Genomic DNA, 16,917 nt, shown 5'->3' on the forward strand with positions numbered 1-16,917 from the left:
ATATTTTAATTTGATTTGTCTGTTATATGTACCAGTCTCCCATCTCTGCTTTCTCATGCTCACACATGCTTTCTTCACATTACTTGGGCATTGACGCCTCATGTCTGGTCACTTACCTTTGTGGACACTCTCCTCACCCCTCTTGGATTTGCTTATTCCTTGTGCCAGGAGGGCCTTCTGCAGGGATGTTCTCCTCAGCCCACTTGTGCTCAGTAGAATGTGTCAGGCTGCTGCCCCTCACACACCTCCCACTCCATATGGAAGCCTTCCTCATCCCTTTTAGACTCTTACACCCTGTGCCAGACTGCCCCTCTGCAAGGATCCCTGCTCACCCAAATTGAGTTGTAATTCCCCAAGCTTGGGCACCCTCCCATGCAGTTGCCCTCCTCATCATGGTTGGGCTCCCAATACCCCACTGTAAGCCGCCCTTCCACTTAGATTGCTCTCCTCACTCATGGGTTCTAACGACAGGCCACCTCCCCATGCGGCCATCCTTCTTACTCCAGTTGAACTCTGACATCCCACTTGGATCTGCCTTGCCCAGATGACCACCATGCTTGGGCTCACATAGTGGCCTTTGAACTGAATCATTGTGGAAAGGAAAGGAAGAGAAAGATGAAGCTCTCATGGTACACCTTTGTTTTCCCTTCTCTAGCTTGTACACAGGTAGACATTGGTGGTTCGGTGGTAGAATTCTGTGTGTGAGACCCAAGTTCAGTTCATGGCCAGTGTTCCTCAAACGCAGCCACCACCTGTCTGTCATTAGTGGGTTGCATGTTGCTGTGATTTCAGTAGAGCTTCCAGACTAAGACTAGGAAGAAAGGCCTGATGGTCTACTTCTAAAAATCCATCGATGAAAACCCTGTGGAACACAAGTACCCAATCTGCAATGCATCATGGTACAGGACTGGGCGATGTTTTGTTGCATTGTGCGTGGGGTCACCATAAGTTGGGGCCAACTTGATGATGGCTAGAAAGGCTTAACAACAGCTTAAACATCCCCAGTTTTTTTTTTTTTTTTTTTAAGTATTTCTCACACCATGTATTTCTGAAGGATAAAGTAATAAAACCATGACAGCAGATGGTCTGTGGAAAACCAAATTGCTTTCTTCTATGATATGCAGAACAGTTGCTCACTCTAAAATACCCATCCTGAGATTTCCTTATTTACCTTTTCAGGCTGAGATAAATTGTATGATAATTTTATAATGATTGTAATGTATTTATTCATCTTTATCATAAAAATTAATAAACTTTTAGGGATGTTCTAATAGCTCTACATAATGAGCATGGCATTGGAGTAATGAAATCAAACTTGTAAGATTTTAAAGTAAAAATAATTGATTTACCTTGTATTTTGTCTTTTGCCTGTCAATTACGTATCTTATCTGTTTTAGGTATGACTTTAGCTTTTCCAGCTTCAGTTCATGATTCTCTGATTTGCAGTAAAACATTTCAGATTCTTTACAAAAATGAAGAGGTTGTTTTAAATGATGTTATGATCTTCAAAGTTAAAATGTTGTTGGATGAAAAAAAGGTAAATATCTCTTCATATATATTTAGATGAATATTTTTTGTAAGACTGGAGGCATATTTCTAACTTTCTATAAATATTCAAAAAGTTTCTTACATTGTAATTTCTCTTCAGATTGAGGAAACTCTGGAGGAAGTTAATTTTCTGTTATCCTTGGATCTACACTTCACGGATGGAGATTATTCGTAAGTAGGCTTATCAAACAATTAAAAAAATCTTTAGGTACTTGTAACAGTCTCTGTTACTATTAAATTCCCCATTTCCTTCTTAGATTCCAGCCTGTTACCTTCCTGTTTTTTTTAACTACTTTTTTCTTCTAGAGGAATTTCATGAGCATGCCTGGGCCTCTGCTGTGTGCCTGTGTTGGTTCCATGAACCCCAGGTAGCAAATTCAGACAATTTGAAGAAATATGAGACCTTTTGCTAAACTCTAGATATTGCACTATTGATATAATACCACCACCCTGGGGCATTTAAATGTAACTGAGCTCTCTTTCACTGTGTCACTGGCTAATCTTTCTTAGTGGCATGAAAGATGCCTTTTTTAGGTGAGACTTTTTTGATACTCTGAGTTATCAAGAGTGATGCTCTGAGACTTGGCAGTTGTCACCAGTACATTAATTTCTAGAGCCCGTGAGAGTTTTAGGACTGGCCATGCTGAACTTAAACAAACTTAGACATGTAGACATATAATTTAGGGACATGTTGTGCCTTTATTTACTTAAAACAAGAATTAGAGATCCATTTAACAATTTTATTTTTGAAGGTTTTTTTTTTATTTCAAATGTTGCTTTAGAAATACTTTTTGAAAATTGTGTATGAATTCAGACTGCATATAGTATAAATAACAGAGCAGCCATGTTACTAAAAGATTTACTTTCGATATTCTCTTCACTGTTGTTGAGGAATAAGCATTTTTCACAGGGTAACTAATGCTCCTTTTTAATACTTCAGTTACACAGAACTCCTTAAGGAATGTCTTTTTTAACTAAATCAGAATTCTATAAGTGGGGTAAGCTAAAAATGAGTAGATATTTCATCAACCATAGTCATTATAATTTATGTATATGTAAGAGAATAATTTATTTGGATACAATTTTTATGGAATTCTTTCAAATATTTTTGTACATGTAGACCTAATGACAGACTAAATATCATAATCAAGTTATCTACGAATGGCTTATTTTTTGAGCAGCATGTAATAACAAAGGTTTATACAATAAAAATAACTGAAATATCTTTTGGGGTTTGTTATAATAGGATTTGACTTAACCTGTGTTATCCTGCCACCTTGTAATGAATAGTTTTCCCTGTGGAGTAAAATTTGGCATAATATTCCTGAAGTGTCAAAATGATTCATGTTATAGGAACATTAGTGGAAAAAGTCCGTAACATGGCCTGATAAAAAACTATAGATTGGCTCTGATTATTTTCTTATTGTTAGATTTCATATCTTGTCTAATCAAATTTAATGCTTTAAAAATTACTCAAGATTTTAAAAAGTAATTAAGTAACTAAGTGTTTTTGATAGCTTAAGCTACTCTACAGATTATTGGCTTTTACTAAATATCCCATACTTACATGCAAATACATTGCTTTTTATAGGGCAGATGATTTGAACGCCTTGCAACTAATAAGTAGCCGAACATTGAAGCTGCACTTTAGCCTCCATAGAGGCCTTCATCACCATGTTAATGTTATGTTTGATTATTTCCACCTTTCTGTTGTGTCTGTTACAGTCCATGCATCATTGGTTGCACTACACCAGCCACTAATAAGGTAAATTTAACCAATACTCTAGTACTTATATATGTACTGTCTTTCATTTTTATAGTGAAAACTTACTTTGATAAAGATGACTGAAGTAGTAACGAATTTCTAAATTCATAATTAATTAAATATTTTCATTTTATACTAAAGTATTAAAAATAATAAATTTAAAGAGCATTAGATTGATAACTTTTCATTACAGAAATATAGAGCAATCATTTGTCAGTCCCAGATAAGTTGACCAAGAAAAATAATGCAGTTGGGAAATAACCATACAGCATTGTTTTATTTGTACTTGTGTTTCTGTGTAAGATTATAATGTAATTATTTATTGTCTGGAAAAGTATATTAATTTTTCTTGGTCCCTTCTCTGGATGGGCTAATTTTGTCTTCTTAAATCTGTACCATACAGAAATTACATCGGTTTTATACAGAAATTATTTTTTCCAAGTCATTAATGAATTTTATGGATTTACGAGTTTTAAACTATATTACGTACCATTTTAGTTTAAAGATACAATATTCTGGATCATAATAAATGCACTGGGCTGATTATTTCTTGCTGCCCACATCCATGGGAAGATGGATTGTCTTTTATTAAATGTAAGAATACAATTCATGCTGTTCAGTTTTTACACAAAAACATCCTTGTGTTACAGGTGCTTTTAAAATCAGTAACTTAGGTAAAAGATTCCTAGTTGATTTGACTTCTGGATTATCTACTTTATAATTTCAGACAGCTAATATTAAGGGTGATGCATAAAGGATATGATGTTAAGCTGACTTTATCAGAAAGCTGAGTAGGTAATTTTGTAGAATTACCCTCAGAAATTACAAAGACAATACAATTTAACATATTGCCCACAAGTAACAGCCTCCTGTGGCATAAATCTTTATATTGTTTTAAAAACTGTAATTAAGAACCTCTTCCACTGTATTGCCCCGTGATCCCTTACGTAAAGATCATTTCAGCAGTTCTTCAGAGCACAAGACAAGGAAGAAGTTTGTTTCTCCTGACGACTTGCTTTGCCTTTTCTATTCCATAGTAAGATCAATGTAACTGGTTGTTAAAATATAACTGTCAGAGAAATTATATACCATATTACTTTTGTGTGAATTGCACATTAGGTTTTAATGCTAAAAGTTTATTTCTTTGTGGAATGTCTATAGTTTCCTGAATCTTCTTTTTGTAGTTTCAGTAAGAATCCCTAATTAAACTGCTTCAGCCATTCCTATTTTAAGACTCACCATGACTGTCTTTACAACACTAGCTTAGTTTCTTTCCTGAAAAATGTACACAGAGCTCATAGAGGTTAGCTCAGGTTTATTAATGTGACTTTTTAAAGCCCTGATTAAAGAGGGTAGTGATATTTACATCAGTAATCCTGGTGAGTTCAGTGTGTGCTTCCTCTTGCAATGCAGCAGTTTTGGCCACAGACTAGTAGGAGAAAGGGGCAGCTCATCTCCTAAAGACCGTTTACTGGAAGGAGAAGACATTTTGGGCTCTGAATCAGAAGCCAAGAGGATTAACTGCTGGCTCTGGTTAGTGACTGGAGGAGAGTATGAGGTGCCTGCAATAGCTGAGGTTGCTGGTCTTTGCTTAGCTGCCATGGGCCCTTATAGCCCCTCTTTTGCTGCTAGAACCCTTGCCAGGGGAGTAGCACCTTCCCCTGCCATTGTTTGTCTGCAAATGAGAAATCGTGAAAGGGAAGCAAATAAACGGTAAGAGAAAGCTTTTTGCTGATGGTTCTGGTAAAGGGGTCATGTTAAGGGTAATATTCCTTACTATGCTTCGACAAGTTTTTCTTAAAGTTTCATTATAGTTGGAGTTTTTTTTTTCTTTTTTAATAATAGTAAAGTTTATTGAGTTCATGAGAATGTACTTCACAGTGTGATCTCCATGTGAAATTCTCTGGGGAAAGCCTTAAGAACTTAATTAGCCCTTTTCCCTATAGGTAGTTTTTTTTTCAATCCTCTAAATGCAATGAAAAAATTTTTTAATTTATAATTTTATCTTCTTAAATGTTATTTTTTATTTAAAACAATTTCTATGACTAACCCAACTACAGACAGTAAATCAGTTATTTAAAATAAGTGGGCGAGGACTTCTTTCTTTGCTTGTATTTTACATGATCTATTTCTTATTTTAATTTTTTGTAAGGACAACTTTTGTGGCTCAGTTCTGAAAAACACATCGTAGCAAGTGGAATTTACCACTGACTTGTGACTCCCTTCTTTGCTGGGATATAGGTATTTTTGCAAAGTGAATTGATTTTGCAAACACAAGCCTTTCTCTGCTTATGGCAAAAATGATTTACTTTTCGGTCTTTTCACTTTTGCCAAAGTATCAAACAGTCCAAATGCTTTGGCCTACAACAACAAAGTGTAATGTTAATACTAATAGAAGTGGTTTATTATATGTGATTGGGATGGTGCCTTGAAGCATTTATAAAGATTATGCTAATAGAGCTTATAGTCATTTAGTGAAGAGAATTAAGACAAGGAAATATCTTATTTTTGAGAAATGGAGACAAAGTTAATTTAGTAACTTTTCTTTTTCTACACTTAAGTGGGCGCTCTTTATTTCTGTAAATAGCCTGCATATTTGTTAACTTTTTTAACCTTGGGAACCAGTTCCGACAGATGAGTATTTCCAAATTAAAGCTCTCAATCCCCGTTTGTCATCTAGCCACTCTGGATCCCGTCTTGTTTTATCTTTAGTAGCCTTTGAGATTCCCTGAGTGCCAACCGTACTGAAGCAACCTCAAGCATATAAGTAAAAAAAAATTTTTTTAAGCATATAGTCTTAATTTTTTCTGTAATCATTGTGTATCTTCATAATAATTCAAATTATGAAAGGAAAAATTATAAAATTACTTTAAGGATACTTTAGAATTCATAACCTTGCACCCCCGTTGCTCTTTATTTTCTTCCTGTAGGATTTTCTTTTATAAATATTCAACTTAAGCTCAAGTGGACTATTATGACAATAATGATGTAATACTTATTCCTCCAGCTTTCCTCGTCCTGTGAAGACTACTTGGTTAAATAGAAATGCACCAGCACAAAACAAGGATTCTGTTGTTCCTACTCTTGAAAGTGTGGTCTTTGGTATTAACTACACAAAACAGTTATCACCAGATGTAAGAACTGCATATGTTTATAAATCCCTTTTCCCTCTTATTACAAATGAAATGTTTTTTAACTGTTTTATCTGTGCATGTGATATCCTTTTATTAATTATTTGAGCCCAACAATATACAGATCTAATTGAACATGATCTTAACAAATTGGGTAGTTCTAGTTTATTATGAAAACTAGCCTGATACTTTAGGATTTTACCAGATTTGATGCATAACTTGCTACCATCCCCCCTTGCTCCGTTAAGAGCACTGTTATAATCAGTTGCCATAGTTGAAACCTAGCTTGAAGTAGTACAGTTACAGCCATTATTCCTCTGAAAGGAAAAGGAACTTAAAGTATAAAAGCACATAGAGTATCTGTCCCTCAGTCTAAATGTAATTTGATTTTCACATTATCAAAACATCGTGATTTCATATGCTTATTTTAAAAAGAATCTACCATGAATGAAATTACTAGAATTATGTTTCATATGTTTAAATCATTTGTACAAACAGAAACAAATCTAAACTTTTGCTGATTTCTTTTATGTTTTAGAATAACTAAAATAACTGATAAATGTTCAGGGTTTTTTTCCCCCCCATTGTTTTTCCAGGTTTGGAGTATAATGCTTTCAGATTTGTGTTTACTCACACTATGTACCCAAAATCTCAGAATCTCTTCTTTGTTTAGGGGTGCAGTTTCATCATCGCAGACTCCTTTCTACATCATGCCCATAATTTTCATTATACACTTTGTGCCACTTTGCTGCTAGCCTTCAAGGGATTGCACAGCTACTTCATTACGGTAACAGAAGAGATTCCCTCTTGTCAGAAACTAGAACTGGGTATGTTAAAAGTAGCCGGATCTATACTATAGTTCAATTCATTATCCCCATTCTCACGTTACTAGTTACCAGCATCGTTTTTCTGTACTAACACTAATGTTTACATGCTTTACTTCTCTCTCAATCTGTCTTCTTCAAACTTTGGTAATCATTCTTTGTGATTTGAAATTTTTTTATAACATTGAGAAATAACTTCTTGGTGCTAAGTTTGAAATGAGCCTTTTATAGAATTTTAACATATTTGTCAATATGATATTCTTCTTAAAATATAACCAGAAAGCATACTAGAAAGCAAATGTAATTATCTACAGAATCATGGGACATTAAATTAAATCTATACCACCAAATATTTAACAGTCTATCCAGATTGTAGGTATGTGGGACATTTTATATACATTTGGCTGTAAGTGATTTTAGATCTGTTTCTTTTATTTCACTTTAGGGAATGCTAACATCAATTACTTAGTGTTTTACCATTTTGACAGTTATATAAATAAAAAAAATTAAGTTTCAGTTTTAGTCAAATAATAATACTGTGTATATGTTATAGTATATAATAAAAATTATATTGCTTTGATTTTGTATACCACTTGTTTGCAGAGTGCTTTTACATATATCATTTCACAAAAGATAATTATTGGAATTAGCCAAGTAAAGTTTTTATTCAGACTTTTTATGGCAGTTTTATAGGCTTTTATTTTCAAACATTAGCTGATAGCTTATCATAAAAAACGTTTTAATAATCTCTTCAGAATCAATTATTTTTATTATATACTTAGATAAATCAGGAGTCGCTTATTAATTTTTACTTAATCAGTATTCTTTGTCTATTCCTTTGTTCCTGAAGAATCTCAGTGTTTTAACAAGATCAATGAAACCTCTAGTCACTGTTATTGAAAATAGTTCTTAGGTTTGAGACTAATTAGCTTGTTTTGTTATTGCCTGTTTTGGGATACAAAAGAATTATTGGAAAGTACAAGGATTTTAACCTCACTTGAATTTAGCTGTAGAGAAATGCCAGATATTGTGCTGCTGCTTGTCAGCAACTACTCCAGTGGATTTGATTAACAGTCCAACTGTCACACTTTCTTGACTAGACGCAAGTTTCACTAAATTGTCTATTTAGAACACTTGATTTAGTAATTCCAATGTGTATCCAGGCACACAAGTAACAGGAACATTTGTTTATTCTTTTTTTGCTCAAGTATTCTTCCACAAGACAAAATGGAGTGTGTAAAGGATTGCTTTTTGATGATTAGTCTCTGAAATACTTTTTGCCTTGCTATTTCATGCACTTAGAATCCCTCTATTTCCCTCAGGGAAATCCTGTAGGAGACCACTGCCTCAAATTAAATTATTTTTAATTTTTTTAAATGAGGTAATCATTTGTAGAATAGACTAATTTAGAATACCCCTTATTCTCAATTAATAAAAAAAATTATTCTCCAAATATTTTCTTAATTTGGTTCTTGGAACTAAAAAACATTTTCCTAGAAGGAGAATATTATGAATTTTGGTTGGGTTCAACAGACAGACCACAAAACTACTAAACCACAGTATTAACGAAGGACAGTATCATGTGCCCTAAAAGCAATATCTTAAAAAGTAGTGGTGTGAAACTTAAAAGTCATGTGTAATGATATTTCTACAAGAAAATTTGTTAATAGTTTTGATAAAGATGCTAGAGTAGAATTCAGGGGGATGTATTTACAGTGCTTAAGAATGCATGTTTGAAGCCATTTCTGTCACTTACTAGCTTTATGATCATAAATACAAAGTGGTTATCAGTTCAGCATTGGGGTAGGCAAGGCACAGTCACCAAGCAAGACAGGGCTTCTCGTGGTTTTAATAAAAAAAAAAAAATTTTTTTTATATTAAATAGAGAGACATAAATAAGATGGGCTTATAAATGATGTTCATCTGCATATAATTTTCAACATGTAATATTTATGAATGAAAAAGCATATGAGCCACATTTTAACTTAAAATATATATGCTTGTTTATAAAATTCATGATTAATAATTGAACAGAAAATTTTATTTTTTCAAAGGCAAAGTTTATGTCAAATAGCTTAGATAATATTAGCACTTTATTACTGATTTATTAATCTAACTTCAGCATAATTCATTTATTCATTAGGTTTTTAATTTTCTCGTAGGTAAGGATGGCTTTTTTGTCATATATATTGCTTTGGACTTAGAAATATAGTATAGAAATTATCATAATTAAGAGATCCCTTAGGACTAAATGAATGTCAACTTTATTTCAAATTATTATGTTTTATCAGAAAATAAAATTCTAAAAGCAGACTTTATTTTTACATGAGTAAATAACTGCAATAAAATAAAATTATTAGTACATTACACATAATATTTACTTAAAATGTGTTTGTTGAATGAGTGAATGAATGAAATAGCAAAATACTGATTCTTTGTTACTTGAAAAAGTGTAGGCATCAACACATAGCTTATAGCAGTTTCCTAGGAATTTTTAAAATCAAGACCCATCCTCAATAAATAATTATAAGTATCAATAAATGGTAATACTTTGTATTTTTAAACCTTTTTTTTACTACTTATATATTCTTTTCTAGTCACTGTGAATAACAGTTTATCCTTGAATACATCTTCCAGAAGAGCATCTAAAAATGCTACTATTTAGAAGTATTGCATATTCTGGACTATTAACATTGTTTATTTTTATCTTAGCAAAATAAAATTCTGGGTACTGGAATATATTTCCATAATACACTGTTGACTAAAGATCATTCAACTCACCATTTTTAATAAGTACATAAAAGGGAGTTCTTGATTAGAGGATGTATTATATTTTCTTTTATCAAATCACACTTATCTTGAATTTTCAAATAAGCATATATTTAAAAGTCTTAAACCCCAACATGCTTTAAAATTTTATCTAAACTCTATTCCCTGTTTTAAAATAATGCCTTGTATTCTTCTTTCTACCTTTGCCTTTTTTTTTTCTTTAGATGAATGATGTACATTTTTTTAATGGCATATAGTTAAATATCGGTGTGGTGCAAGGAGCACTTAAAGAAAATGGAAGTCAAAGGTTCTGGAATCTAGGCCTGGCAAATCACTTAACCCTTTCTGAGCCTCAGTGTCTGCACTTGTTAAAGTAGAGGATTGACCTACCTGATCGCTAAGATCCCAGCCAACTCTAAAATTCTGAGTCTAAGAAATTAAAACATAAAAATAATATTGGATTTTTAAATGTTGAGTGGCACATACTTTTAAATAGAAAAAAGAACAAAGTAATACAAACTTGAATGTACATCATTTGTAATTCTAATAAGCAAATTTAACTAACTGATTCTGCTTTAGTGTTCTAACTGCACTATCAGGCATTCAATAATAAAGTCTATTACTAACAAGTTGGAAAATTCTAGCAAATTTTGTTGAAAAAGGAGTATAGTAACTAGTGCTGTGTGCAATCCTTATAACTAGCCAAGGCCAACATGCAGGTCCTATATGAGCGCCTCCTCAGAAGAAAACAGCCACGAACCCAGAAAGACAACTGTCTAGGTATGTTTACAAGTAGGTTAAATAAATATTCCCTTTTAATTAATATGAAATTTTGCTTTAAATTAGTATCTAATTTCATAAATATATATTTATCAATATAGTATGTTTCACCATTCATTTTAGAATTTACTTTTAGGATCAATTTGGTTTATAGATAAGCTTTGGTTAATCTTTTAATTAATTTATAATATTGAAGTTTTTATTTAAAACTGAGAAATGGTAAATGTAAACATCTCTTTGGCTTTTTCCATATTCTTTCTAGAGTTCTTATAAAGAACACTTTTTGGAAGCCATGTTTATTGCCAGTATTTGTTGCTTGAATATTTTCTTCAGTTTGATCAAAGTAATTTTATCTTTGTATAGGCCTAATAATAAAGAAATTGTTATTTAAACATTGAAGCTAGTTTCATACGTTATAAAAGTAAAGAAGGGAAACATCCTCAGTATCTGGTTTTGGTTTTTTCATCAATTTGCATTTAATTTTAATGAGAAAAAAAAATTCAAGTCACTACTATCCAGATGTGTTACATAGGGTAAAGAAAATATTCTGATCTCACTATTTTATTGCTGTATTTCCATATATATTTTGGACTTTTGCTCTTGAATATCAATAGTACTTAATTTGCTCTCTTTCCATGATAAGCATGTTGAACGTTTTTACTTTGCATGAAATCAACCATCACAATTACATAATTAGAAATTAGTAAAATCACAGTATTTGTTTCTTAGTTTTCAGAAGTATGAACAGAAAGAAATTGAAGAGCCAAAATCTTTCTCAACATGTCTCAGATGAAAACTAGCTCAAGAATATTTAAGTTGGGTCATTTTTCACCACAACTGTTAAGAGCGAAACTGATTTTCTCATCAGGGAGGAAAATAGAAAGGTTGAAAATTATTGTAAACATTTATAATCATTCCTTTTGAAAAAGAATTTTATATTCTCAAGTAATGTAACTGTAAAATAAAGGATTCATAGTCTGAAATTGTGAGTATTTTATGACATATTTTAGTGTTCTTTTTAGTAATTAGAATATATTTCTAATTTAAACTATAGTATTGCCAATTTCTATCAGTTTATGTGTGAGAATTCTAAATGGTTTTACAGAATGCTGCTTTATATAATAAAGTCTGTTTAAAGAAAGGGCCAGTTTTTGGTTGGGCAGAAAAGGGCTTGATTTAGAACTAAAGTATAATGAAGTTAGTTAAATAATACTTTCATTGAGGTATCTTTTATCCTTAAAAGCTAGCATTTGTACTAGCATTTCCTGAGCTATGTTATCAACATGTGTCGAATGAATGTATGTGGATGGATGGATCTAGAAAATAAATTTGAAGTACATGGACTCTTTGTCCCAGTAAGCCCACTTCTGTTATGTGTATCATGGAAATAAGAGCACTAATATGTAAAAATATATGTGCAAGCATTGTTCCTAGTGTGAAAACAAGAATAAATGACCATCACTTGAGCAAAGGGTGGAACAAAAAAAAAAAAAAAACCCAGTGCCGTTGAGTCGATTCCGACTCATAGCGACTCTATAGGACAGAGTAGAACTGCCCCATAGAGTTTCCAAGGAGCACCTGGCGGATTTGAACTGCCAGCCCTTTGGTTAGCAGCCTTGGCACCTTAACCACTATGCCACCACGGTTTCCCAAAGAGTGGAATATGGTATAAATTATGATGCACTCTCACCATGAAGTATTATATAGCCATTTAAAAAAATGCTTTTGAGCTGGGTGCCAGAATTTCATGACGTACTATGGAGAGAAAAAAGAAAAAATTTTTAAATATTTATAAAGTACAAGCCCATTTTTTTCAAACAAAGTGACTCAAAAGCTCCCATATATTTATTTATATGTACATCTGAAAAATATTGAAGGATATGTTCTAAATGATAACCTTTGGTTGGCAGGAGGAGCCAGCCTCCCCCCCACAAAATATATGTAAGATAATAATCACATTTATACATTTCCATGAAATTATGTAAAAAGGTATATATATCATTTTAAAAAGAAAAAGTTAACATAGAATTTAAAACTCACGGTTAAAAATCCTAAATGATTTTAAAATCATTTTAATTCAAGATTTTGAAGTTAAGTTTTTCTTTTAAACATTCCTCAGGATGATGTTTACGTTGAAGTAGCTCCCACTAGTCAAAGTGCAAATGTACCAGTTTATGTATTTAGTCTCTTATATGTAAAGATTAGAAAAATGTATCAAAGCTCAAAAGTTTAAAAACTTGTTCATTTTTTTTTTTAATTCAGAGGTAGGTTATGTAAACCACTAAGACAAATTTTACTAATTTTCTTTTATCACAGGAAAAGATCATGAGTAATGTGAAAACAGATGTTGGCATCTGGAAGTTGTGACTTTAATACAGGGTCTGCTGTTGTTTTTTTTCTGTTGTTGTTTGTTTTAAAGTCTTGGAAAACCTATTATTAGAAGCCACTGATTTGTCTGACAGTGAAATGATTCACAAAACCTTAGTGAATATTTCTTCAGTTGTCAACTAATTGACCAAAGTAGTGATGTATTTAATATCACCTAGTTAGTGATGGTATTTCTTGGTGTATGTTAATCTCTAAATACAGTTTTATTTATATATTTTGGAAACCTCAAAATATGTATGTGTTCCATTAGTTTTATTCACCAACAGGGTATTTGTTGTTCATATTATAGTTTGATTGTATTTACCATATAATCATAACTGCTTATTTTGTCAAATTTAAATATTTATAATTCTTTTTATAAAGCAGTAGACATTCATTCCACCTTATGAAATAGTAAGCTGATGAATGAATTCAGGGATGCTGTAGAATGTATTTTTGCCTTTGTGTGAGAATGATCTAAGTCTCTTTCAGCAACAAGACTGTGGGATTTTGTTTGCTCGTAACTGCAATTCTATAAATCTTTCAAGAGAATTCATTTTAGTTTGATTTCTAGTTAAAAATTAAGTATATCTAAAGATGATATTTCAGGCCTTAGTGAAATTCCTTTCCTACAAAAAATAACCAATTAATAAATCTTGTATTTTGTTAGCTTCTGCATTCTTGTGTATATTACCATTTTAATTGTAAATTAATGCATAGAGTCTGTTATAGATGATTATAGCATACATTAAATAAATCATACTGTGCAGTAAAATTTGCCTCAGTTTAAGAGAATCTTATAGAAAACAATTTATTCAACTAAATTAGGAACTTTCTATTGAGGCGAATTTTATATTCATTTTCATTAAATAGTCTACACTGCGGGTATGTTTTAAATATGTTTCATTTATAAAGATTAATTTAACTTGAACTAAGCAGTAGCTTTTTGCAAAAAGCAAGGCAGGACCGCATATTATACAAAATACTAAACTTACTGAAAATTACAAAAGATGAAATAGCAGTAAAACCTAATTATATGTTTTGTCTCTGGCAAAGTTGTGCGAGTTACTTAGGCTTGTAGTCAGTATTTTTATGACAGTGTTATTAGCCTCTTGCAAGAATTGATACACACTACTTAATAATCATGAGTTTAATACTTAATTATCACACTATCTACATGATTGAGGTATTTATGTAAATATATTATGTTGAAATTTATTTCATTGAATCTAGTCCAGATATTTCTCAGTCTTCTGGCTTTTAAAGGAAATTTATTTACTTGCAAAAATAGTTTTCATATCTAATATTGAAATATTTCCTCTAATTGCTCTTTACTCCTTTCAGAGGAAATGGATGTAGAAGCTCGACTTACTGAACTATGTGAAGAAGTTAAGGTACTTGGATTTTTTTAATTTACATTATCAAGTTATCTGAGTGGTTTCTGTTTCTTATTCTCAGTATTTTGTCTAAGAAAACATAAGTTAATTATTTTTCCTAAACTGCAGAGATAAAATGGTTGATCACGGTAGAATTACAACCTAGTTGATCAAAAGACATGTAACTGCTGTAACATGACATTAACTTGTTTTTTAAAATGTATATTCTGCATATAAATGAAATAGGAAAGACAATCAGAAATGTACATTTTCTTCTATTAGTTCATTGAAAGGGTTTCTAGGCAAATTTTAAAATACCACTTAAACGTCTATGCTTTTGTAAAATGATATTATTAGAAATGAAAACTTGTCTTATTTCAAAATAATAATGTATGTCTCAGACAATTTTTCAGTTCATTATGTGATTAAGAATTTTTTTTTTGCCAAAGAACTAAATGTTTTATATATTTAAAATCACTATGTATTTCATTCTCGGTCAGCTACATTAATAGCATATATTGGAGTCATCAGTCAAACAAAAATATATATTTGAAGTGGGGATGTATTTCTCCATGTAAATACTATCCTAGAGGCTTTTTCCCACAGTTAAAATAAATATTTTTAAATCTTTAATGTTCTTATAATAATTAACTCAGAAGGATATTACACACTTAGAAATATCTTAATAAGATATGTGTGTAATTAATATGAAAAAATCTACAATGTTTTATTGAGAGATTTAAAGAAAATAAATAGACATAATGTTGTTTCTGGATGGAAAGATAATTAATCACTGAAAGATAACAAGCCTTCTCAAGATGATTCCAAGTCAAAATCTCAGTGGAATTTTTTTTAACTTAAACTTATTTTAAAGATTATTTGAGAAAGGGTAAGAATGGCTAAGAAAAACTTTTTAAAAATAATGTAAATGTAGAGGAACTTGCCCAATAGCATTCTAGAGTATACAGTAAAAACTGTGATGATGGAAATATGATAGAATGTCTTTAAAAAAATAGAAAGACAAATTTATGGAACTAAGTAGCATTTGAAATAAAGACTAATATGTTTAACAACTGAGTTTATAATAAAAATGTCACAGATGTTGGGGTTTATAAATGGTGGTGATAAATTAGCTCTGCGTACTGTGCATGCTGCAGAAGCAGTTCTGAATGGATTAAAGTGCTTAATGTCCAAAAAAAATTTGAAGAAGAAAAAAATTTATATATAAAAAAATTAACTTTGTGATATGAAATGGTTCCTTCAGACTAACAGTAAAAGACAAGATAAGATACTGATAATTTGAAATTTCTTTATAGCAAAATAGAATAGAAATGAAAACGAAATACTGGAAGAGAATATTTGTGACATTTAAAATAGGCAAATGATTAACACTGACAATATATAAAGAACTCCTGTAAATCAGTTTTAAAGCAACACCTTTGTGGAAAGGGAGTACATAAACATGCTATGTACAAATAGGCAATTCTTAACAGAACAAATTAGCTACTGAATTGATGATGTTCATTCTTACTGAAAACCAAGGAAATGCAGATTTAAACTATAAAGTTTTTTTTTTTTTGCCTGTGATATTTGTAAAAATTAAAGTGACTGCTAATCTCCATTGTTGTTAAGGATATAAGGAAACAGATGTCTTCATGCAGTGTTGGTGATAGTATAAATTTGTACATTTTTTGAGGTCAGTTCAGAAGAACCTATTTTAAAAGCATTAAATGTACACTCCTTCCCACACAGCAGTTTTTATTTAGATATTTATTCTTGAAAAGTACTCATATATATGCACAAATATTAATATAAAGAATTACAGCATTAATTGTTGAAAATTCCCGTGTAGCCATTTAAAATAAATATGTTAATCTCCATGTGTTAACATATATTATTAATTCAAGAAATATTTATTGATCCTTGATGCCAGGTTCTTTCTTCATGCTGAAAAGCTCCTCAGGGTACACTAATAGAAAAAACTTAATTGGAAAAAATATGAATAATATGACTACATATATGTAAAAAAAAAAAAGCTATGTATGTACGTGTTTGATAGAGTTTATGTGACTACATATAAAATATTTGAAAGGATACATACGCACATATTCCAAACTGTTAGCAGTACAGAAAAGAGTGTCGTGAGGGAAATTTTTATTCTTTGTTTTATTTATGTATATATGTATGTATTTTTTTATATATACATATACATCCCTGGTGGCATAGTGGTTATTAAGTGCTATGGCTGCTACCCAAAAGATCAGTAGTTTGAATCCACCAGGTGCTCCTTGGAAACCCTGTAGGACAGTTCTACTCTGTCCTGTAGGGTCGCTGTGAGTCAGAATTGACTCGATGCC

The 16,917-nt window shown here is 31.4% G+C and overlaps 1 protein-coding gene across 9 annotated transcripts in view; it reads left to right on the forward strand.

Annotated features, from left to right (window-relative positions):
• The window catches only part of FAM135A (family with sequence similarity 135 member A), a 131,637-nt gene that overhangs the window by 66,398 nt on the left and 48,322 nt on the right, over positions 1 to 16,917 (forward strand). For 5 of the 9 annotated variants that reach the window (XM_023544512.2, XM_003404403.4, XM_064287842.1 and 2 more), the window contains exons 5-11: positions 1,398 to 1,537; positions 1,649 to 1,719; positions 3,140 to 3,313; positions 6,321 to 6,447; positions 7,118 to 7,271; positions 10,740 to 10,817; positions 14,529 to 14,578. In XM_023544512.2, coding sequence (XP_023400280.1) covers positions 1,398 to 1,537; positions 1,649 to 1,719; positions 3,140 to 3,313; positions 6,321 to 6,447; positions 7,118 to 7,271; positions 10,740 to 10,817; positions 14,529 to 14,578 — 794 coding nt within the window. Of the gene's footprint in view, positions 1 to 500; positions 630 to 1,397; positions 1,538 to 1,648; positions 1,720 to 3,139; positions 3,314 to 6,320; positions 6,448 to 7,117; positions 7,272 to 10,739; positions 10,818 to 14,528; positions 14,579 to 16,917 lie in introns of those variants that run through there. The other 4 variants (XM_064287863.1, XM_023544520.2, XM_023544527.2 and 1 more) reach the window with 4 other exon arrangements.

The sequence above is a fragment of the Loxodonta africana genome, chromosome 1 (genome assembly GCF_030014295.1).
Source record: "Loxodonta africana isolate mLoxAfr1 chromosome 1, mLoxAfr1.hap2, whole genome shotgun sequence".
Classification (NCBI taxonomy): Eukaryota; Metazoa; Chordata; class Mammalia; order Proboscidea; family Elephantidae; genus Loxodonta; species Loxodonta africana.